General features: G+C 36.0%; 1 protein-coding gene across 27 annotated transcripts in view; it reads right to left on the minus strand.

Moving 5' to 3' along the window:
* DZIP3 (DAZ interacting zinc finger protein 3) overlaps window positions 1-25,047 on the minus strand; it is a 137,549-nt gene that overhangs the window by 63,458 nt on the left and 49,044 nt on the right. For all 27 annotated transcript variants that reach the window (XR_014824883.1, XR_014824882.1, XR_014824881.1 and 24 more), the window contains 4 exons: window positions 18,215-18,334; window positions 16,193-16,294; window positions 14,477-14,569; window positions 13,021-13,073 (listed from right to left, as the gene is read on the minus strand). Coding sequence is in view for 22 of the 27 variants with exons in the window: in XM_084991420.1 (XP_084847546.1) it covers window positions 13,021-13,073; window positions 14,477-14,569; window positions 16,193-16,294; window positions 18,215-18,334 (368 nt within the window). In the remaining 5 variants the exon portion in view is untranslated. The remainder of the gene's footprint in view (window positions 1-13,020; window positions 13,074-14,476; window positions 14,570-16,192; window positions 16,295-18,214; window positions 18,335-25,047) is intronic.

Consider the following 25,047-nt stretch of genomic DNA (forward strand, 5'->3'; position numbering starts at 1 on the left):
AAAGAAGAAAAAGAAATAAAAGAAATCTGAATTGGAAAAGAAGAAGTAAAACTATCACTTCTTACAGATGACATGACTCTATACCAATAAAATCCTAAAGACACTACAAGAAACCTCTTAGAACTCATCAATGAATTTGGTAAAGTCGCAGGATACAAAATTAATACACAGAAATCTATTGTATTTCTATATACTGACAATGAAAGATCAAAAAGAGAAGTTAGGGAAACAATTCCATTTACCACTGTATCCAAAAGAATAAAATACCTAGGAATAGACTTACATAAAGAGACAAAAGACCTGTACTCTGAAAACCATAAGTCACTGATGAAAGAAATCAAGGATGACACAAACAGATGGAAATAAGGCCATGCCTTTTGTCACAGAAGAGTTAATATTGTCAAAATGACTATACTATTAAAGGCAATTTACATATTCAAAGCAATACCTATCAAATTACCAATGGCATTTTTCACAGCACTAGAACAACAAAATTTGAGATTTGTATGGAAACACAAAAGACCTCAATTAGCCTTAGTGATCCTGAGAAAGAAAAATGGAGCTGGAGGAATCAGGTTTCTTGATTTCAGACCATACTACAAAGCTACAGTCATAAAAACAGCATGGTACTGGCACAGAAACAGAAATGAAGATAAATGGAACAGTATAGAAAGCCCATAAATAAACCCACACACCTATGGTCAACTAATTTATGACAAAGGAGGCAAGAACATACAATCGAAAAAAGAAAAGTCTCTTTGTAAATGGTGCTTGGAAACCTGGACAGCTACATATAAAAGAATGAAGTTAGAACACTCTTCAACAACATACACAAAAATAAACAAAATTAATTAAAGACATAAATATAAGACTCAATACTATAAAATTCCTATAGGAAAATGCAGACCAAACATGCTCTCAAATAAACCACAGCAATATCTTCTCAGATCTACCTCCTAGAGTAATGAAAATAAAAACAAACCAAAGCAACATGAATAAATTTAAGTTTTTACATGGCACAGGAAACCATAAAAGAAATGAAAAAACAACCCACAGAATGGGAGAAAATCTTTGCAAATGAAGTGACTGACAAGTGATTAATATCCAAAATATACAAAAACTCATACAACTCAATATCAAAAAAATGAATAATACAATCAACACAATGGGCAGAAGATCTAAACAGACATTTCTTCAAAAACATATAGATGGCACAAAAATAGGAAAAGATGCTCAACATCACTAATTATTAGAGAAATGAAAATCAAAACTACTCTGGGGTACCACCTTATACCAGCCAGAATGGCCATCATCAAAAAGTCTACAAATAATAAATGCTGAAGAGGGTACAGAAACAAGAGTACCTTCCTACACTGTTGGCGGGGATATAAATGGAGACAACCACTGTGGAAAACAGTATAGAAGTGCCTCAGAAAGATAAAAATAGAACTACCATATGACCCAGCAATCCCACTCCTGGGGATCTATATGGATAAAACCAATAATTCAAAGATACATGCACCTAATATCCAAGACATGAAAGAAACATGAATGTCCATTGACAGAGGACTGAATAAAGAAGATGTGGTACAGATATACAATGGAATATTACTCAATCACAAAAAAGAATGAAAATGCCATTTGTAGCAACAAGGATGGACCTAGAGCTTATCATACTAAGTAAAGTTAGACGGTGAAAGACAAATGTCATATGATATCACTTATCATGGAATCTAAAATAAAAAAAGAATAAAAATGAACTTATTTGCAGACTAGAAACAGATGCACAGATTTTATAAACAAACTTATGGTGACCAAAAGAGACGAGTAAAGGAGAAGGATGGACTAGAGGTTTGGGATTGGCATATGCACACTGTGGTATACGGAATGACTGGTCAATGGGAACATGCAGCTCTACCCAATATTCTCTGATAGTCTGAATGGGGAAAGAATCTGAAAAAGAATAGATATGTGTATATTTTTTTAAAAAAAAAATCAATCAATTAATTAAAAGGAAAAACCCTCAGGATAAAAAACAAGGGAAGATGGGAAAATAGAAAACAACAAAGAAGATGGTCAATTTAAATTCAACACATATCCTTGATTATAGCAAATTTATATGGAATAATCCACCCAGTTTAAAGACAGATATTGTCAAGCTGGATATATGAAAGCAAGAACTATGTCATCTCTAAGAAACCCTCTTTAAATGCAGAAACATGTACAGGTTGAAGTAAATGGCTGCAAAAAGATATGCTACACACATACTAACTAAAAGATAGCTGTAATAGTTATATAAATATCCGACGAGAAACTTAAAACAAATATTATCAGGGATAATGAGGGATGTTTCATAAGAATAAAGGGGTCAAATCATTAGGAAAAAAAATAGCAATCTTATATATATATATATAGTATCTAATAAAAGAGTTTCAAAAAACACTGGCAGAATTAGAGACAAAATACAGCTATAAAACACCAACATTTACTTCTCAGTAACATAGAAGATGTAAACAGATAATCAGTAATGAACATAAATACTGAAATAAAACTAATAAGTCGACTTGGTCTAAAGTATAGAATACTGCACTAAACAAAAGCAGAATACAGTTAAAATGCACATGAGACATTTATCAAAACATAAAATATTAGGTTCATCAAAGAAATGTCCACAGTTTTTAAGACTGTGATGTTAGAAAATATGTTCTATGACCGTAGACAATGAGACTGCGATTGCATATGTAGAAAGATAGTTGGACTATCCCCAAATATTTGGCAATTAAATATTTTCATAGTTACACACATACACACACAATTAGAAGATAATCTGAATTTTACATTTAAAAACAACCTATGTATCAAAGAGTATGGGGATGTTTCCTTGTGGTGGAGCAGGTTAAGGATCTAGTGCTGCCACAGCTGTGGCATGGGTTGCAACTGAAGCACAGGTTCAAACTCTGGCCTGGAAATTTCCACATGCTGTGGGTATGGAAAAAAAAAATTGCTCAAAGTGTATAAGACAGAGCAAAAGCAGTACTGCTTAAAGAGAAATCAGTCAGTAAAGAAGAGTCTCAAAACAATCATGAAAACTTTAACCTTAAAAAAGTAGAAAAATATGAATAAATTGAACTCAAAGCAAGCAAAAACAAGGACATAACAAAGGTAAGAACAGAAAATAATGAATTGAAAACAAATAATATTAGAGAAAAATCAATGAAATAAGCTGATTGTTTGAAAAGATCAACCAAATTGATAAACCACTAGTTAGAATGATCAAGAAAAAAAAGACAGGAGTTCCTGTCATGGTGCAGCAGAAATGAATCCAACTAGGAACCATGAGGTTGTGGGTTCGACCCCTGGCCTCGCTCAGTGGGTTAAGGATCCGGCATTGCTGAGAACTGTGGCGTAGGTCACAGACGTGGCTCAGATCTGGCATTGCTGTGGCTGTGGTGTAGGCCAGCAGCTACAGTTCTGATTAGACCCCTTGCCTAGGAACCTCCATATGCCGTGGGTGTGGCCCTAAAAAGACAAAAGCCAAAAAAAAAAAAAAAAAAAGATTTCCACAGCTTCAGAAATGAAAAAGGTGATATCACTATGTAATCTACAGACATTAAAAAGGAATCATATAGAAATACTATGAGCAACTTTATGCCAATAAATGTAAGTTGAGTGAAAATTCCTTGAAAAACACAAACTACCAAGCTCATTCAAGAAAAAATAATCTTAATAGCCATGTATCTCTTAAAGAAATGTAATTACTACTTTAAAAACATCGCACAAAGAAAATTCCAGTCTAGATAGCTTCTCTGATGACTGTTCAAAACACTTATAATATAGGCAATATCAATTTTCAGCAGCTCTGATAAAATAAGTGAGAAGATCTTCAAACTCATTTTAGGAAGCCAGCATTACTTTGTTATCAATTCCAGAAAAATATATTAAAAGAAGGAAACTTTAGATCCATTTCCTTAGGAACAGAGGGAAGAGATCCTTTAAGAACATTAAAAAATTGAATCCAATGACAAAAATTCTATCCAGGACCAAAATCTAGTCAGGGTCTTCTGAGCTCTTTTCCAATTAGGCCCCACTTTGTCCATGTCCTCAAGAACTCTAATCCCTGCTATGTCAATTTTAACCAGAACCTCCTACCCTGGATATTTGGTCGTTCTTAATATCTACCAAATTCTTCATCCTCCATTAACCTCAGGTAATATATATGATCATCCTGGCCTTCCTTTAACAGGAATCTTGTTAGGTCAATTTAGCAAAGAATTACCTTTGATGATTTTTAGTGATGTTCCATCCACTGACTCCCACCCTGCTGCTTGACTATAAATTCCCACTTTTATTCATTATATTTGGTCTTGAGCCCAATTTCACTCTCCTACTGTAAAACCCCTTTGCAGTAGTCTCTATATCTCTTATGATAGTGCTCAACAAAGTCCGCCTTACCATATTAAAAACCATCACGAATAACTTTTTTAAATACAACCAATGGAGTGCCATCAGCAGGATGGTAACATAGGTCATTCCAGACCTCAGCCCCTCTCACAAAAAGACCACCTAACAATTATCCGTAGACAAGACACCCTTATGAACATCCCAGAACCCAAGGGCATTCTTAGAAGGGTAAGAAAAGCAGTCTCTCTTTGACAACATCGCCCCTCCTCCAGGCCGGCACAGAGCTGAACCAAGAGGGTCGCACTGGGCCTACAGTTTCTACAGTGAGAAAAGGAGAACCCAAGAAATCCATTGCAGCATGCTCACCAGGAGGCTCATTTGGGTCTTGCCTCACAGGGATCAATGGGGAAACCTACAGAGCTTAACCACTGGGTATCAGATAAACAGAAGGATATAGGATTTACAGTAAGCAGGACTCATACCTTAGCAGACCACATTCCTTCTTACAGTGGCTCCTGAGCAGATGTCTCAGCCCCCAGCTCTACCAATCTACAGAGTGGAGTCATTTGGCCAGGAAGCTTGGCTGGCAGTTCTGCCCGATTTGAATCCCTATCCAGTGAGCCATGCCAGTCATGGAGCATATCCTACAGCCCTTGTGGGCAAGGTAGCAAATTTCGTTCTTCCACCAGATTGCTGAGTATAGTCTCCAATACCACTTATCTGGAAAATATGGCTACAGATGACCAGCTAGTATGAAGCTCATACTATTACCCTCCCAGATTAGGGAGCAAATTCAAACCTTCACCCAACTGCAGAGCATAGCCTCCAGACCCACCCCTGTGGGAAGCATGCCCCCAAATACCTAGCAGCCACAAAGCACATCTTACAGCCCACCTGGGTAGGAGTCAAGTCAGTAGTCTTGCCTAATTACTGAGTATCGCCCCTGGCCCTGGATAATCAGTAAGCCAGAACAGGATGCTGAGGAGCCTCAGAGTTCTGCCTAATGTACTGCCCAGCTGCAGAACCCAGCCTACTACCTCACCCAGCAGCAGAGCCCAGATTCAGCCTTGCTGAACTCTACCTATGTAGTCACACAAGCAGGGAGCCCAGTCAGTAACCTGTCCAATGTCAGAGCATAGTATATGGCCCCACCACACCAAGGATCCAGATAGCAACCCTGCTGTTTCCTGCCCCACACAAATGTGGGGTACAGCTGAAGGCCACACCTCACCCAATAGCAGAGCATTAACAACAGCCTACCTGAAAGCAAAGCCCAGTCTGTGGTGCCACTCAACATTAGAGCACAGCCTGTGGCCTCACCTGAGTGCAGAGTCTAGCCAGTGTTACTATCTGGTCAGGAAGCACAGCTTGAAGCCCCACATAACTAGGAACAACTACAGAGCATGGCCTGAAGCCCTGCCCAATCACAAAATCCAACTAGTGACAATACTCAGCCATGGATCAAAGCCTATGAACCTTCCCAACCAGAGGTCACTGCAGAGAATAGCTCCACCCAAACATGGAACATAGCCAACTTGACCAGGGAGCCCACCTAGCAGCCCTGACCATGGAACACAGCCATAAGCCCAACTTGACCAGGGAGCCCACCTAGCAGCCCTGACCATGGAACACAGCCATCAGCCCAACTTGACCAGGGAGCCGACCTGACCATGGAACATAGCTGCCAGCCAGACTTGATCAGGGAGCCCACCTAGCAGGCAGAGCATAGCTCCAACCTGCACACGGAACCCAGCCACCAGCCCTACCCAACAACACCTCACCCCCTACCTCAGAGAACAGACTGTGGCTTCACATAACTAGAAAACCTGATGGGAATTTCCACTATCTATAGATGCTATCAGCTGATTGGAGAAGGTCTTTCCCTGTGAAAACAAACCTGTGAAGTCTGCAAGTAGAGGCCATATACTGAAATGTGCAGACACTAATGCAAGGATACAAAGATCACAAAGAATCAAGCAACATGATGCTACTAAAAGAAAGTAATAAACCTCCAAAAAGTGACCCTAAAGAAATGGAGATCTATAGACAGTCTGGCAAAGAATTCAGAATAATCCTCCTAAAGAAGTTCAGTGAACTACAACAACACACAGATAAATAACTAATTGACATTAGGAAAATAATGCATGAATAAAATTAAAAGTTCTACAAAGAAATAGAAACCATAAAGAAAAAAACCCAGAGATCTTGGAGCTGAAGAGTACACTGACTGAAATGAAAAATTCAATAGAGAGGTTCAACAACAGATTTGATTAAGCAAAAGAAACAGTCAGTGATATCTAAGACATCATTATAAATTGTCCAGTCAGAGGAATAAAAAGAACAAAAAATGAAAATGAGTTAAAAAAGCTTATAGGAGTAACGGGGAAACATTAAGAGAAACAATATACTCAAACAAGAATCCTAGAAAGAGAAGAGAAAAAGGACAGAATGTCTATTTTAAAAAAAATGATGTCCCTTTCCCAACTTAATGGATATTCACATTCATAAGGCTCAAAGAACCACAAATAGGTTGAACCTGAAAAAGACTATGTCAAGACATATTATAATTAAAACGACAAAAGCAAAAGACAAAGAGAGACCTTTACAAGTAGAGAGAAAAGCAGCACTATCTTGCTATCAGACTTGGAAATGATTTTTTAAAAATTTCACACCAAAAGCATGTGCATAAAAGCAAAAATAAACAACTGAAACTATATAAAACCAAAAAAAAAAAAAAACTTCTCCACAGTGAAGCAAACAATAAATGAAAAGGCAACCTACACAATGGGAGAAAATATCTGCAAATCATACATCGTATTTAGGGGTTAATACCCAAAATATATAAGGAAGCCGTACAACATAACATCCAAACAACCAAATAACCCAATTAAAAAATGGGCAAAGGACATGAAGAGATATTTTTCTGAAAGAAGATAGAAAATGGCCAGCACAGGAAAAAGTGTTCAACATCACCAATCATCAAGAAAATGCAAATCAATACTATAATGAGATATTACCTCACACCTGTGATAGAGCCACTAGGGGAAAGATTATGGAAGTTCTTCAAAAGTGAAAAATAGAATTGATCCCACAATCCTACTTCTAAGGATATATCATATGTACAAAGGAAATAAAATCTCTATCTCAAAGAGGTATCTACATCCCCATGTTCACTGCAGCATTATTTACAATAGCTAAAACATGGAAAACAACTCAAGTGTCTGTTGATGGATGAATGGATTAAAAAAAAGGTGATTTAGGAGTTCCCACTGTGGCACAATGGGATTGGCAGCATCTTGGGAACACTGGGTTGCAGGTTTGTTCCCCCGCCAGGCACACTGGGTTAAGGATCTGGTGTTGCTGCAGCTATGGCTTAGGCTGCAACTGTGACTCAGATGTGAACCCTTGCCTGGGAACTCCATATGCTGCAGAGCAGCCAAAACTCAAAAAAAAAAAAAAAATGTAGCATACACATACACACACACAATGGAATACTATTCAGCAATAAATAGAAAGAAATCCTGACATTGGTGATAATTTGGATAAACTTTAAGGGCATTATGCTAAGTGAAATAAGCCAGACAGAGAAAGAAAAATACTGTCTGATCCTACTTATATGTGGGAGCTAAAAATCTCTGAACTTAGAGAGTAGACTGGTGGTTGCCAGGGGTGGGGGGTAGGAGTAAATGGGTAAAGGGTCAAAAGATACAAACCAGGGATCCAATGTACAGCCTGTGACTATGGTTAATAATGCTACATTGTATACTTGAAAATTGTTAAGAGAGTAGATTTTTTAAAAAATCTTTTTAGGGCCACACCTGCAGCATATGGAAGTTCCCAGGCAAGGGTTCACATCTGAGCCACAGCTGCAGTTGAATTGGAGCTGTATATGACTGCCACAGCAATGCCAGATTCGAGCCATGCTTGCAACCTACACCACAGCTCATGGGAACACCAGATCCTTAACCCACTGAGTGAGGCCAGGGATTGAACCCCCATCTTCATGGATACGAGTTGGGTTTATTACCACGGAGCCACAGTGGGAACTCCAAGAAAGGAGATCTTAAAAGTTCTCACCACACAGAAAGAAAGTTAATTATGTGAGGTGATGGATGAGTTGACTAACCTTATGGTGGTAATCATTTGTGTAAATATATATATGTAAAATCATCACATTGTACACCTTAAACCTACATAATGCTATATACCAGTTATACCTTAATAAAGCTAGAAAAAGAAAACCCAGCAGCAATATGAAAAATAGGTAATGACCAATTGCTATTTATTCCTGGAAGGCAAGGTTGATTAAATATTTGAAAATAAATTAATATAATTCAGCATATTAATAGCATAAAGTAGAAAATCATATGATCACCTCAATTCATGTAGAAAAAAGCATCAATTCATTATCCATTCACAATAAAAATTTTCAGTAGGATTAGAAAAGAATTTCTTCAACCTGGAAAGGAGCATTTATAAAAATCCTATAGCTAACAGCATACTAAATGGTGAAAAACTGAAGTCTTCTTCCTAAGATCTGGAAAAGGCAAAGATGTCTGTTCTCACTAGTATGTTCAACATTGTACTGGAGAACCGAGCTCGTGCACTAAGTAAAGAAAAATAAACAAAAAGCATATAGATTGCAAAAAGAAAGAAAGTTGTCTTCATGTACAGATGAAAGGATCATTTGTAGAAAACCTCAAAGAATCTACAAAATAATATTAGAATTATTAAGTATCAAGTCACAGGATACAAGTTCAATAGACACAAATCAGTTGTGTATAATACACATAATTAGAAATTGAAATTTTAAAAATAACTACAATAGCATAAGAAGTTAAACATATAGGGATAATCTAACATACAAAAAGACCCAATTAAATGAAATTAATTATACACCATCTTCATGAATAGGAAGCCTCAATATTGTTAAGATGTAAATCACCTCCAAATTGATCTACAAATTCAACACAATCAAAATCTCAGCAAGAAGTTTAGAGAAATTTATAAGCTATTTCTAAGACGTATATCATATAACAGCAAAGGATCTAAAATAGAAAAATTGTTTTGAAAACTTAGGCAAATGCAAATTAAAATCACAATAAGATACCCTTATATATCTTTTACATCGCTGAAATTTTTAAAGTTGATAATACCAAGTGCTAGAGAGAATGCAGAGCAACTAGAATTCTGATAATGCTGGTGAGAATGACAAAATGTATAATTACTTTGAAAACAGTTTGGCAGTTTCTTATAATATTAAACACATATCATATGACTCAGCAATCTTGCTCCTAGGAATTTACCCAAGAGAAATGAAAGCATATGTTTGTACAAAGAGTAATATATGAATATTTATAGAAGGTTTTTTATAATAGCCCAAACCAGAAACAACTCAAATGTCATCAACTGTTAAACAGATAAATAAGTTTTAGTACATCTATATAAAGGAAGATTATGCAGCAACAAACAAAAATGAAGTACTGATACATGCAATAACAAGTATGAAATCTCAAAAGCATTATCTAAGTTAAAAAAAATCCAAATGCAAAAGGCTTTCCTACTAAAAGACAGTTAGATAAAAGCAATATTAATCAGAACAGAAATCCTATCAGTGGTGGACAGGGTTTAGAGATTGGGTAAGAGGAATGACCACATAAGAGATTTTGGAAGAAACTTTTGGGATGATGGAAATACCTTGATCATGGTAGTCATCACCTGGCTGTATACAAAGAAACTCATTTAAAATATATTTTTGAAGGGGGAATTTTACTGCATATGACCTGTAGCTTAAAAAACATGACCTATAAAAAAAGAATCCAGTGTTCGGATATGCATTTATAATTGGTACTCTTATAAACAAAGCAAGGAGATGATTACTGTGAAGGTCAGGATATAACAGTTACCTAGGAAGAAGAGCTGGGAGAGGGGCACAGTGAGTGCTTTTGGAGTGCTGGCAAAATTCTATTTGTTGACTTGTGTCAGATTCTTTTTTAAACTCTGCATTTATATTTTGTGAGCTTTTCTTTATGCATATGTGTATATATATATATGTGTATATATATATATATATAGTTTGGTTGTTTTGTCTTGTTTTTTCCTCTTTAGGGCTGTACCCACAGTATATGGGAATTCCCAGGCTAGGGGTTGAATCAGTTGCAGCTTGCAGCAAGGCTGTATCCTTAACCCACTGAGCAAGGCCAGGGATTGAACTCACATTCTCATGGATAACTAGTCAGGTTCTTAACCCATTGAGCCACAATGGGAATTCCCTTTTATGCACATTTTAATAACAACAAAGCATTTTAGAGTTAAAAATAACAAAACATTTTGTCATTCATTCACAAAACCCCATGAGGTAGCTCTTCCACTTTTGGTAATAAGAGTCAGTAACCAGAGGGTTTTCTCACAGAAAATAACTATAAAACTTGGGCAAAGTATAAAAAGCAACTCTGAAGGCGCAAGAGAGTGGAAGAAACAGATTAACTCTGCCGTAGGGGGTACATGCTCAAAAAGAAGAGAAGAGGACTGTATGAAATTTAAGTTCACCAATTTTAGAGCTTTTAACCTAAGGCTAAGTATAACCTAGATGGAAAACAAAGAGCTCCTTGGCTGAAGGAACCAGAAAATTGAAGCCATAGAGCCATGGGTGCTGAAGAGTGTGGGGGAAATCCCTGAAAATAGAGACAGAGAAGAGATCCCGCAATTTTTTTCTGGTCACTTCTCTAAATGACTGCTGAACCACCCTGTGAAACAGACTCAAAGCAGCTCAGCTAAAGGCAAAATATCTGCATTGAGACAAGAAACACCATCCAAGGAAAAAAAGGTTAATAGTTCATCTTCAAATAAGTTAATTGCCTGTCAAAACAAAAGTAACATACTCATTAAAGAATAATGGAATTTAGACTCTCTACATCTTCAATGTATTTATTGGACACAAGCTATATGCCAGGCATTAGGCTATGTACTGAGAGTATGCCAGTAAGCAAGATACAGTTCTTGCCTTCCTGCAGCCTATAGTCAAATGGAGAAGAAAGCCAAGAAAGTATAACAGACCTTAGTAAATGTTTTGATAGAAGTAGAAGGAATATGTGATTAAAACCCCTAATTTAATGTGAGTAAGACTTCCTGGAAATTGTAACCAGGCAAAGCCAAAGGAGTAGAGTATTCCATACGAGTCCTAGAGTTAAAACAGTTGGCACACTCAAGAACTAAAAGAAGCTCAGTATAGTTGGTGCATATATACAGTTTAAAAAAAAAGAATGGCAAGAGATGACACTAGTGAGTACAGAAGGGATCAAGGTGACTAAAGAGCCAAGCTAAGGAGCCTGAACTTAACTAAGAGCAATGACAAGCCTCTGAAAGATTTTCAAGCAGAGAAGTGAAATATTTCATTTTCTTTTAGAACAGTGATTTTAATGGCTGAACAGACTGCTTAATAGACTGTTGAACAGTCAGACTGAAGAAAGGTAAGATTGGGGCAGAAAGATCAGTTTGGAAGCTGTTTCAGAATTTCAAGTGAAAAATAACTTTATTTAACTTAGTAGAAGCACAGGGGCAGAAATAAGGAGGCATATACAATATATTTAAGAAGTTGAACTGATCGAACTGAAAAAAAGTTTATACACCAGAATTGGAAAGAAATACTGCAAGTCTAGTTGTGGGTATGCTGAACGACAGATTTTTTTTTAAATATAAAAATGGAAATATTCCGCATGCAAGTAGATAAATCTAGATTTTAGGAGTGACATCTATGATAAAGATTTGAGTTTTATTCACTCATAGGGAAAACTAATGCCTTAGATATCAATGTAATGACCCTGATAGACTGAAAAATGAGAGACACTTTAAACAGAAGAATGACTGGATTGGGATAATTTTTATACTGAAATTTCTAATTTCAATAGCAACAGTCTTATAGTACATATTCCTCTGCAATTTAGCTTTCTTATCTAAGAAATAGATGATTCAAATTGTCAGGTAGCTTGGAGGGCTGGGTGAATTTTGAAACCTATGAGAAAGTTTTCATGTCATAACAACCTAATTTGAATATCTTTAATAAAAATATGTTTGGTTTGCAGGAAAGGACTCTTTTCATACTTAAGAGAAAAGTATCCACATAATTTCCCCTTTCCTGCTTTAGAACTATCTACAAAGTGGGGGGGAGAGGGATAGACAAATGTCAATTATATACAATTTTCTTACACAGCTGATACCACCTTTAAATTTAATGGCACTCTGATGGATAACAGAAACACAGAAAAATGAAGTAATTGAAAAATACACATATGGGAGTTCCCGTCGTGGCGCAGTGGTTAACGAATCCGACTAGGAACCATGAGGTTGCGGGTTCGGTCCCTGCCCTTGCTCAGTGGGTTAAAGATCTGGCGTTGCCGTGAGCTGTGGTGTAGGTTGCAGACGCGGCTCGGATCCCACATTGCTGTGGCTCTGGCGTAGGCCAGGGGCTATAGCTCCGATTTGACCCCTAGCCTGGGAACCTCCATATGCCATGGGAGTGGCCCAAAGAAATAGCAAAAAGACAAAAAAAAAAAAAAAAAGAAAAAAAGAAAAATACATATACGCACAGAAAAAAAGTAGAATATTTAATTTCAAGCTTACCTGGCTCCTAAATTTTCAATGGTTATATATTCATCTTTTCTCACAACTTCAAACTGCAAGTGATAGAAAAAAATTAGCCCTAAAGTAGTTCAATTTTCAAAATTCTTTAATGTTCTTACCCTTAATATTTGAAAGAAGATAATGAGAATTTAAAACAAAACAGAAATAACGAGCTATAAACAATATAAACAATATTAATCAAACAAACTGGAGTGGATCTTAAAAAAAAGTTCTTTATATCACTATAGGATTTAAATACCAAATCTAAATTATGAAAAGATATCTTAACATAAATATATATAATTCTATTTATAATTTTTGTCTATTTACTAATAAACTGAAAATTTATTCATTAACTAAAAATAAAATGGACACCATTTGAGTGTAATTTATATAACAGCTACTATATGAGATGTTTTATTGATATTTTCAAAGAAAGATGCCTACAGAGTAAAAAAGGTTCAGAAATTTAAAACTATTTTTAACCATAAATGGAAAAGAATTAATTATCCTCCTTGGTTCATGACAGATTTTCCTCATTGGTACAGCTGTGGCCTGCTTTATTTCTGGGCATATGTGTATCTATTTTTTAAATTATAAATGTTCTTATTCTTAAGTACCACTTAAACACTACTTTGAGGAAATCAATGCAATAAAAAGGATAGAGACCCTAGTCATCATCAAAGAGAATATGGGTAGAATACTATTACTATGATTCCCAAATCTGTTTGAAGTCAAAAACAGCATTACAGATCAGTATGGAGATACCTTAGAAATCTATACATAGAACTACCATATGACCCAGCAATCCCACTCTTGGGCATATATCCAGACAAAATTTTCCTTAAAAAAGACACATGCACCCGCATGTTCATTGCAGCTATATTCACAATAGCCAAAACATGGAAACAACCCAAATGTCCATTGACAGATGACTGGATTAGAAAGATGTGGTATATGTACACAATGGAATACTACTCAGCCATAAAAAAGTCATAATGCCATTTGTAGCAACATGGATGGAACTAGAGACTCTCATACTGAGTGAAGTAAGTCAGAATGAGAAAGACAAATACCACATGATATTACTTATATTTGGAATCTAATATAAGGCACAAATGAACCTTTCCATAGAAAAGAAAATCATAGACTTAGAAAATAGACTTGTGGTTGCCAAGGGAGAGGGGGAGGGAGTGGGGTGTTTGGGGAGCTTGGGGTTAATAGATACAAACTATTGCCTTTGGAATGGATTAGCCATGAGATCCTGCTGTGTAGCACTGGGAACTATGTCTAGTCACTTATGATGGAGTATGATATTGTGCAAAAATAGAATGTGTACATGTATGTGTAACTGGGTCACCATGCTGTACAGTAGAGAAAAAATTGTACTGGGGAAATAACAATTAAAAAATAATAATAAATTAAAAAAGAAAGGAAAAAGAAAAAAGATACTCACCAAAATTTTGACAATTCCAGGTACCTCACATTGCAGCATCCTTACCATGTCACCAGTACATCCTTCCTTCAAACATTTTTTCCCACTAAAACTCTAAAGTTATCAATTAAAAAAAACAAATTATCAATAGGAAAAACAATGCAAACAATAAAAAGAAAAAAACTTTGATGTGAAAATCTGATTATGTTTAAATAAAGTTAGAAGCAGATGTTGCTAGAGCGGTGAAACAAGATGTGAATAAACATTTCAGAGCTGGCTGTTCAAAGACTGTCCATTTCCTATATCAATGGATTTCCTATTTACAATGTAAGATCACAGCTTCCTCTCTCATCATTTCTACTTTATCTTCAAATAGTTAAATTACAATCTAAAATAAAATTTGCTGCCCCCAATGAAACAACCTAAGTAAAATACACTAATTAAGTGTAAAAAGGAATACTGAATTTTCATCAGATATATGAAGATGTCAGGGATAAAGAAAGAATAAAAACATTGAGTCCTTCTTCTGATTCTGACCTTGCTATTTCCTCTGGTTAAGTTACTTAGTTTTCTTTTACTTCTCTTTCTAAAGTTGAGCAATACTGAATGCCCTGACAGTCAAAGAAAGTGAAAAGTATTTTCACACTGCCTAAAAAATGCTTAATAATGTCTTATATAGTGATTTTTACGATGTACAATGCAAGCTCACCTGTTTTATCTGTTAATCCTCACAACCTTATGAAGTAGGTACTACTATTATCACTTAATGGCTTAGAAAAACGAGTTTCAGCCTAGTGTAAAAAAAAAGCAGTAATTGGCTCAATCTGGATTTGAACTCAGATCTCGCAACCATATACAATGTTCTTTCTACTTTACCACAAGTGTCTTCTATTGTTTGCACAATGTAAACACTCTAGAATCAAACATTATAGACACAACTAATGGCCACTGGCTCACTAATGAGTAATTAATATCGAATTGGGTTTTGGATTTCTACTTTTAGTATTAAAACAATTCATTTAGTTAATATGACTTTAGGCAAATATAAATAATACAAATATATTTTTAAGACTATAAAATTCACTACTGTTCTCTACCCTTCACATAGAAACTATCCTTAAAGTTGTATAGTTGTCCTGTCTTTTTATTAAGCAATTCTATGTCCCTCGTGTGAATATATACATCACTACTTCTATTCTTAAGAGTATAAACTTCTAAAAGGAAGAGAAAAAATTAACAGAACTCAATAAGCAAAGCAATTAGCAGAGTGTTTCCTACAAAAACCTGTTTAATAAATGGTGATGATAACAAAGTGAGGAGAAAAGCATCAAAGAGGACAGGGAAAGAAAAATGGAGTTCCCTTCATGGCTCAGTGGTTAACAAATCCGACTAGGAACCATGAGGTTGCGGGTTTGATCCCTGGCTTTGCTCAGTGGGTTAAGGATCCGGCGTTGCCGTGAGCTGTGGTGTAGGTCACAGATGTGGTTTGGATCCCGCATTACTGTGGCTCTGGCATAGGCCAGTGGCTGCAGCTCTGATTAGACCCCTAGCCTGGGAACCTCCATATGTCATGGGTGCAGCCCTAGAAAAGAAAAAGAAAAAAAGAAAAAAAAAGAAAAATGGAGGGAGAGAAAAGGGTAAGGATGTAAACATGAAGAATGAAGAGGAAGGAAGAAACAAGAGGAAAGGGTAATGCAGGAAATGCTGTAGTAAAGTTTTTAAGGAAAAATATAGTACCTGATCATTTTCACCTGGATATTTTAAATTCTTGAATTTTTTCCAACAAATTTTATGGAAGTAAACACAGCAGCTTTTACTGCACATTAACTGAAAAAATCCCTGAAAAGTAATAAAAGCTGTTGATATAGAAATAATAATCCATGTAGATATAGAAAATACCACTTTAAGTCGCTTTTTAAATTATTCTGTAACTAGATGAGTTTTACATGGCATTTAAAATTTATCAACAGGAGTTCCCATTGCAGCAAAGCAGAAACAAATCTGACTAGGAACCATGAGGTTGAGGGTTCGATCCCTGGCCTTGCTCAGTGGGTTAAGGATCCAGCCTTACCGTGAGCTGTGGTGTAGGTCGCAGATTCGGCTCGGATCTGACATTGCTGTGGTTCTGACATAGGCCGGCAGCAACAGCTCAGATTAGACTCCTAGCCTGGGAACCTCCATAAGCCACGGGTACAGTCCTCAAAAGACAAAAATGAATAAATAAAATAAAATAAAAATTATCAATGGATCACTGGTAATCAAAGGACTATATAAGTCATGTCATTTTTACATCATTAAAGACAGAAAAAAAACACAAAATTTGAATAACTTAGCTGTATACAACAAAATATCAGAAACCCAGTGAATGACCTTTGTAAGTAACATGCTGTTTCTTCCCTATATCACCTCCATTTTTACATTTCCCTTTTCCTTCAGCCCCAATTCCACACTATTATTCTCAAAAACTCCTTTGTCATCAATCACCAGATCTTTTGCTGTCTTGGTGCTAAAAATGCTCCAGAGCCACTGGCTCCAGAGCCACTGTATTATCCCCAAAGTATAGATTTCTTGTCTTTCCCAGTGTGCCCTCCCTGGGAATTATAATCCTGCTGCCTTCAAATAGGTATGCTGCTTAAATGACAAAAAAAGCATAAATTTTGTGGTCAGGACATCCTGCTGCTACATGCTATCCATTTGATTGCAACCATGATGCCCCCTGGGGAAAACAATAGGACCTTATCACCATGTGTCCTAAACCAGGATTCACCTTGCCTTGCCCTAAAGACTACCACTTCCCCAGCCCACACTTTCCCATGCCTGTCTTTTTTTTTTTCTTTTTATGGCCACACGTGCGACATATGGAAGTTCCCAGGCTAGGGTTGAAATCAGAGCCACAGCTGCTGCCTGTGCCACAGCCATGGCAACACCATATCTGAGCCACATCTTTGATCTATGCCACAGCTTGTGGTGATGCCAGATTCTTAACCCACTGAGTGAAGCCAGGAATTGAAGCCACATCCTCACGGACACTATGTCAAGTTCTTAACTCTCCGAGCCACAACGTGAACTCCCCCAATACCTGTTTTATCCTGATGAATAGATCTTGGCTTTCTCCTCCTCCCCATCTACCCTGTTTGCTGTATACAATATGCCTTTTAATTCAGATTACCATTATCTTATAGAAGTGGTGTCAGATTTGCACTGATTGTCACATCTCATCCTATCTTGTGATTTTTCATAGTCTTATTCTGATAGATCCAGAGAAAACTAGACTTGAAGTACTTTGTTGTATTTCTTCAAGTCAAATCTGGCTTTATGTATGTGTGCCCCACTCAAGGTCCATCGAAGAAATAATGATCCTTACTTAGTAATGTAATTCTGAGGAGTGATAAGCTTTCTCCTTAGTAAAATGTTAATATGCTCAACCTAAAGCATTTCTAACTGTAAAGAATATTTTAGAGAACTTCTACTATATGATTGTGGGAATACTTATTATAACTTCAGAGACCTGTGGATATTACAAAAACCTTAGCAAAAACAAGTCAGTCTTTTATTGACTCATAGGATATAAATTATTCCTGATCACTATGTATCTAAGCTCTTGGAGATCCTGAAACAACTCCTCTGCTACATTATTACTGTAATTAAAATAGGCACCATTTTTATGCAATATTCTATGGCATAATATAATAATTTTTATCTATGTTTAATTTTACAATTATGTTTTTAAAATACTTAGTTAATTGATAATTATAGTACCTTATAATTGCTGTTCTTCAAAATGTCAGCTTCGCAAGATCGCTCACAATCCAGATAACTGCAAATGGTCTGCTTCATTATATTACCCTCAGTTGTCTTGATGAAATTATTAAGAAGATCCTAAATTTTAAAAATAAAAATAAATCTCATGAATTAGTAATAAAAAGACTATAACACTTTCAATATCTTACTTTAAGTGATACATCCATTTCATATCTTTTTTTGAAGATGTTGTATATGTTTTTTTAAAAAATAGTTACAGAACCTATTTCTCTCACTGAAAGTCAGCAATATATAGAAAGGCCCCCCAAAAAAATACTGGATTTCTAATTGAATACAAACATGGAGAAAGGAAAAGTCTATATTCGGAGCTATATGTCTATTCACCATTCTAACACACAGCATAACACCTAACATGCCTCTATCAAGAATTACTTGCTCTGGGAGTTTCCGTCGTGGTGCAGTGGTTAATGAATCCGACCAGGAACCATGAGGTTGCGGGTTCGATCACTGGCCTTGCTCAGTAAAGGATCTGGCATTGCCGTGAGCTGTGGTGTAGGTCGCAGATGTGGCTCGGATCCTGATTGCTGTGGCTCTGGCATAGGCCGGCAGCTACAGCTCCGAACCTCCAACTAGACCCCCAACCTGGGAACCTCCATATGCCATGGGAAGCGGCCCTAGAAAAAGGCAAAAAAAAAAAAAAAAAAGAATTACTTGCTCTGATTAAAGACAGAGATACAACAAATCACTGAAAACCTAGGAGAGTCCTTGCTGGAAATGGCCCCCAGGACACCATGTTGGCAATGAGACTACTGTAGTGGTCCAACAGGCCACCCAGCCAGAATGGGGAGAAGTTAGGTACAGAAATATCTCCTCAGTGTTCTGAGTTACAACTTGGAATGCAATTTCTGTATTTTAAAATGCTTATCAAAGGTTTGTGAAATGCATCATCAAGTCTAAATTAAACAGGTCGTTAATATTATCCTTTACAGGGATATATCCCATAAATATCGGGGGGGTATGACATGATAAATATGCCACTATATATTATTTTTTGAATCATATCAGCATTCATAATATTTGTTCAATGGTATTTAGAATTTTATGAAGGATAAAAATGTTCTGACCAACTCAACAATAAAATTTAAAATATCAGGAGTTCCCGTCATGGCTCAGTGGTTAACAAATCCGACTAGGAACCATGAGGTTGCGGGTTCGATCCCTGGCCTCACTCAGTGGATTAAGGATCCAGCATTGCCATGAGCTGTGGTGTAGCTCCCAGATGTGGCTTGGATTCTGCATTGCTGTGGCTCTGGCATAGGCTGGCGGCTGCAGCTCTGATTAGACCCCTAGCCTGGGAACCTCCATATGCTGTGGGTGCGGTCCTAAAAAAGCAAAAAAAAAAAAAAAAAAAAAAAAAAAAAGACAAAGAAAATTTAATATATCAAAATAAGAGAGAAATAAAGGAGACAGATTCAAGGACCTATCAATATGAAAGTAGTATAGCTTGTCAGGGTAGCCAACAGTCAAGTGAAGATGCTATGCTAAAAAAAAAAAAAAAAAACAGAAAAAATATATATAATTGTGGTTTCACATATCTAACACTTAACAGTTCAATATTAACCTATTTATTCTTTTACCAAACCTCTTTACTCCTCATCTTCTGCCCCAGTAATTGTTATTTATACAGTCCACAAATATTTACTGAATGCCTATTATGTGCCAGGCTGTTAAGAATGTTAAGGATACAGCAGTGATTTTAGCAGGTTAATCCTAAATCCTCATGTGAGTTATATCAATCGCATCTACCACAATCTATTCAGCTTCAAGCCAGTAATCTTGCAAAATTATTCCATCATCACCCTTTTGATGCAGTATATTAGCAAGTGCCATTGAGTCTTCTTCCAAAATATATCACAAACTATTCTAATTCTTTTTTCACAGTTACCACTCTACGTCTTACCTAGATTACTATCTATAACAACTGTCTAACCAGTCTCCCTCTTCTCCTCCCACTGTGCTCCAAAGCACTCTCTAAAGAAGCCCAAGATCATGTCAGTTCCTTGATTAAAACCCTTCCCTGGCTTCCCATACCTAAAACAAAACCCGGAATCCGCACTGGAATGTTCTGCAGAACCTGCAGAATCTGAACCTAGTATATCTAGCCAACTCGTCTCCATCTCTTCAAATTCATCTAGAGCATCACTCACTCGAAAATTTAGACATTATTTTATATTTTCATTCCTCAAACTTGCCCTTCAAATCTACACTCAATTCCATTTACCTTGAATGCTCTTCCCCTACTCTTTACAGAGGTAGTTCCATTCTCAACCTTCTGCTACCAACTTAAATATCACCTCCCAGAGAGGCCTTTCCTAACCACTACAAGTAGACACAAAGGCATTTGTGCAAATATACACAGAGACAAATATGGTATTTGCAGGTATATGTATGTGCATCTGTGTGTTCTCCATCCCAGTCCCTTCTTTTTCCTTAGAACACTAACTACAATTTGTAACTACTTTATTAGCTTTTTTTACTTTCTTAATTCCTCCCTATTGTAAACACAGAAACTTATCAAAGTCCTAAATTCTATAACTCATATTTTAATATAATTCGATTATATAAACCCATCATTTAAAAGTTTTAGAGGGTTTCACATTACCCTCAAGATAGAGTCTGAGCACTTACGTTGCTTAAAATGATATGATCTGGCTAAAATTTACCTCTAACACTTATATATAATATATTATGAATGAAAAAAGGAAAAATGTTATTAAAAAAAGAAATAGGAACACTCATAACAAGAAAACTCTTAGTAGATGATAGCTGAAATAATCATTGAAATTAAAAATTCAATATTGATTCTTCCAATCCAAGAGTATGGAATATCTTTTCATCTGTTTGTGTCATCTTTGATTTCTTTCATCAGTATCTTATAGTTTTCAGAGTACAGGTCTTTGTCTCTTTAGGTAGGTTTATTCCTAGGTATTTTATTCTTTTGGATGTGATGGTAAATGGGATTGTTTCCCTAATTTCTCTTTCTGATCTTTCATTGTTAGTATATTGAAATGCAGTCGATTTCTGTGTATTAATTTTGTATCTTGCAACTTTACCAAATATATTGATGAGCTCTAACAGTTTTCTGGTTTCATCTTTAGGATTTTCTAGGTACAGTATCAGGTCATCTGCAAACAGTGATAGTTTTACTTCTTCCTTTCCAATTTGGATTCCTTTTCTTTTTTTTTTTTTTTATCTGATTGTGATGGCTAGGACTTCCAAAAGTATGTTGAATAGAAGTGGCGAGAATGGACATCCTTATCTTGCTCCTGATCTTATTGATCTCAGCTTTTCACCATTGAGTATGACATTAGCTATGGGTTTGTCATATATGGCCACTATTACGTTGAGATAGATTCCCTCTATAACCACTTTCTAGAGGGTTTTTATCAGAAATGGGTGTTGGATTTTGTCAAAAGCTTTCTCTGTATGTATTGAGAGAATCATATGGTTTTTATTCTTCAGTTTGTTAATGTGGTGTATCACACTGATTGATTTGCAGATATTAATAAATCCTTGCATCCTTGAGATAAATCCCACTTGCTCATGCTGTATGATCCTTTTAATGTATTGCTGATTAAGTTTGCTAGTATTTTGTTGACAATTTTTTGTATCTATGTTCATCGATGATACTGGCCTATGATTTTCTTTTTTTGTGGTATCTTTGTCTGGTGTTGGTATGAGGGTGATGGTGCCCTCATAGAATGAGTTTGGGAGTGTTCCTCTGCAATTTTTTGGAATAGTTTCAAAAGGGTAGGTATTAACTCTTCTCTAAATTTATGATAGAATTTGCCTGTGAAGCCATCTGGTCTTGGACTTAGGTTTGTTGGAAGTTTTTTAATCACAATTTCAATTTCAGTAATTGTGACTGGTCTGTGCATCTTTTCTATTTCATCCTAGTTTAATCTTGGAAGATTGTATCTTTCTAAGAATTTGTCCATTTCTTCAAGGTTTTATATTTTATTGTCATATAGTTGGTTATAGTAGTCACTTGTGATCCTTTGTATTTCTGTGATGTCAGTTGTAACTTCTTTTTCATTACTAATTTTGATTTGAGTCCTCTCTCTTTTTTTCTTGATGAGTCTGGCTAAGAGTTTATCAATTTTATTGATCTTTTCAAAGAACCAGCTTTTAGTTTCATTGATCTTTCCTACTGTTTTCTTTGTTCACATTTCATTTATTTCTGCTCTGATTTCTTTCCTTCTGCTAACTTTAGGTTTTGTTTGTTCTTCATTCTCTAGTTGCTTTAGATGCAAAGTTAGGTTATTTACTTGAGATTTTTCTTGTTTTCCAAGGTAGGCTTGTATTGCTATCAATTTCTCTCTTAGTACCCAAGGCAACCTATAGATTCAATTCAATCCCTATCAAATTACTGATGGCATTTTTCACAGAACTGGAACAAGATACTTTAAAATTTGTTCAGAAATACAAAAGACCCTGAATAGCCAAAGACATCCTGAGAAAGAAAAATGGAGCTGGAGGAATCAGGCTTCCTGAGTTCAGACTACACTACAAAAGCTACATTCATCAAAACAATATGGTACTGGCACAAAAACAGAAATATAGATCAGTGGAACAGGATAGAAAGCCCAGAATTAAACCCACACGCCTATGGTCAATTAATCTATGACAAAGGAGGCAAGAATATATAGTCTCTTCAATAAGTGGTGCTGGGAAAACTGGATGGCTACATGCAAAAGAATGATATTAGAACATTCTCTAACACCATACACAAAAATAACTTCAAAATGGATTAAAGACCTAAATGTAAGACTGGATACTATGAAACTCTTAGAGGAAAACATAAGCCAAACACTCTCTGACTTAAAATGCAACAATACTTTCTCAGATACACCTCCTAGAGTAATGAAAATAAAAACAAAAATAAACCATGGAACATGGTTAAACCTAAAAGGTTTTTGCACAGCAAAGGAAACCATAAACAAAAGATAACCATAGAATGGAAGAAAATATTTGCAAATGAAGTGACTAACAAGGGATTAATCTCCAAAATATTCAAACACCTCCTGCAGCTCAATACTAAAAAAAAACAAATAACTCAATCAAAAAATGGGAAGAAATCTAAATAGACATTTCTCCAAAGAAGACATAACAATGGCCAAAAAACACATGAAAAGATGCTCAACATCACTAATTATTAGAGAAATACAATCAAAAGTACTATGAGATTCCACCTTACACCAGCCAAAATGGTCATCATCAAAAAGTCTAGAAATAATAAATGCCAGAGAGAGTGTGGAGAAAAGGGAATCCTCTTACACTGTTGGTAGGAATGTACACAGGTGCAACCACTACAGAAAACAGTATGGAGGTTCCTCAAAAAACTAAAAATTGAACTACCATAAGATCCAGCAATCCTACTCCTGTGCCTCTATCCAGAGAAAGATGTAATTTGAAAAGATACATGCACTCCAATGTTCATGGCAGCACTGTTTACAATAGCCAAGAAATGGAAGCAACCTAAGTGTCCATCAACAGAGGAATGGATAAAGATGTGGTACATTTGTATAATGGAATATTACTCAGCCATAAAATAGAATGAAATAATGCCATTTGCAGCAACATAGATGGACACAGAAACTATCATACTATGTGAAGTTTGTCAGGCAGTGAAAGACAAATATCATATGCTATCACCTATACATAGAATCTTCAAAAAAATGATACAAATGAACTTATTTTCAGAACAGAAATAGACTCACAGACTTTGAAAAACATATGATTACCAAAGTGGACAGGAGTTGGGAGTTTGGGAGGGATGGACTGGGGGTTTGGGAATGGCATATGAACACTGAGGTATATGCAACAATTGGCCAAAAGGGACCTGTTATGTAGAGGCAGAGAACTCTACCCAATATTCTGTGACAATCTACATGGGAGAATAATCTGAGAGAGAATGGATATGTGCATATGTATGACTGGGTCACTTTGTTATATAGTGGAAATTATCACAGCCCTGTAAATTAACTATACTTCGAGAAAACTTGAGAAAAAAGAAAAAGGAAAGAAAAAAAATTCAATAGAAGGGTAAAGTTGAAAATAATAACCTACAATGGGAAATGGACCTGCTAGGGTGCCAGCATCTCCAGGAGGACTATCCTCCCCCAACAGGTTGGTTCATCTAAGGAGACACATGAGGATAAGAGAAATTAGGGCAGAGAAGGTCTCTGATGGTAGTCACCTGGAAGTCCTCAGTGCCAGATAAAGTGTACAGGCCAGTCCTCTACGTTTCCTTAAAAAATTAATCACAATGTCTGGGAGTAGGACTTTTGGCGGGCTGACAGGCATAGACACCAATTAGAAAGGTTAAGAGCATGCTGGCCTAGAGCCAGAGGAGGATGGAAGCACTCTATTCTATTTGACATTAAAACTTTTAGTTATTGGATTTTATAGTTGTATGGGGAGAGAAGGCTGGAGGGAAGTCCAGGGCAGTTGGAATGATGGCTTTTTACTGAACTATATTTGAAGCAGCAACTATTGTGCAAACAGTATGCAAATATTTTAACATTATAACACCTAATATAATAGCACTAGTATATACTGGCTGAATATTAGCTCTAGGCAGAAAGATCAAGTTAAAATCTCCTAGAAAGTAGAACAAAATGACAATAAATAAAAATTACCAAAGAAATAAGAAAATGAGAAACTCAGTCCAGGATGTCAAGTATCTTCCAATAAACATTTCAAATAAAAGAGAAAATGAAGAAGAAATCATCAAATAAGTAAAGAAAGAAAATGTCCCAGAACAAAAA

The sequence above is a fragment of the Sus scrofa genome, chromosome 13 (genome assembly GCF_054392235.1).
Source record: "Sus scrofa isolate SSC_HxYL_T2T_F1_AM1 chromosome 13, Sscrofa_HxYL_maternal_Yorkshire_Landrace_v2.0, whole genome shotgun sequence".
NCBI lineage: Eukaryota > Metazoa > Chordata > Mammalia > Artiodactyla > Suidae > Sus > Sus scrofa.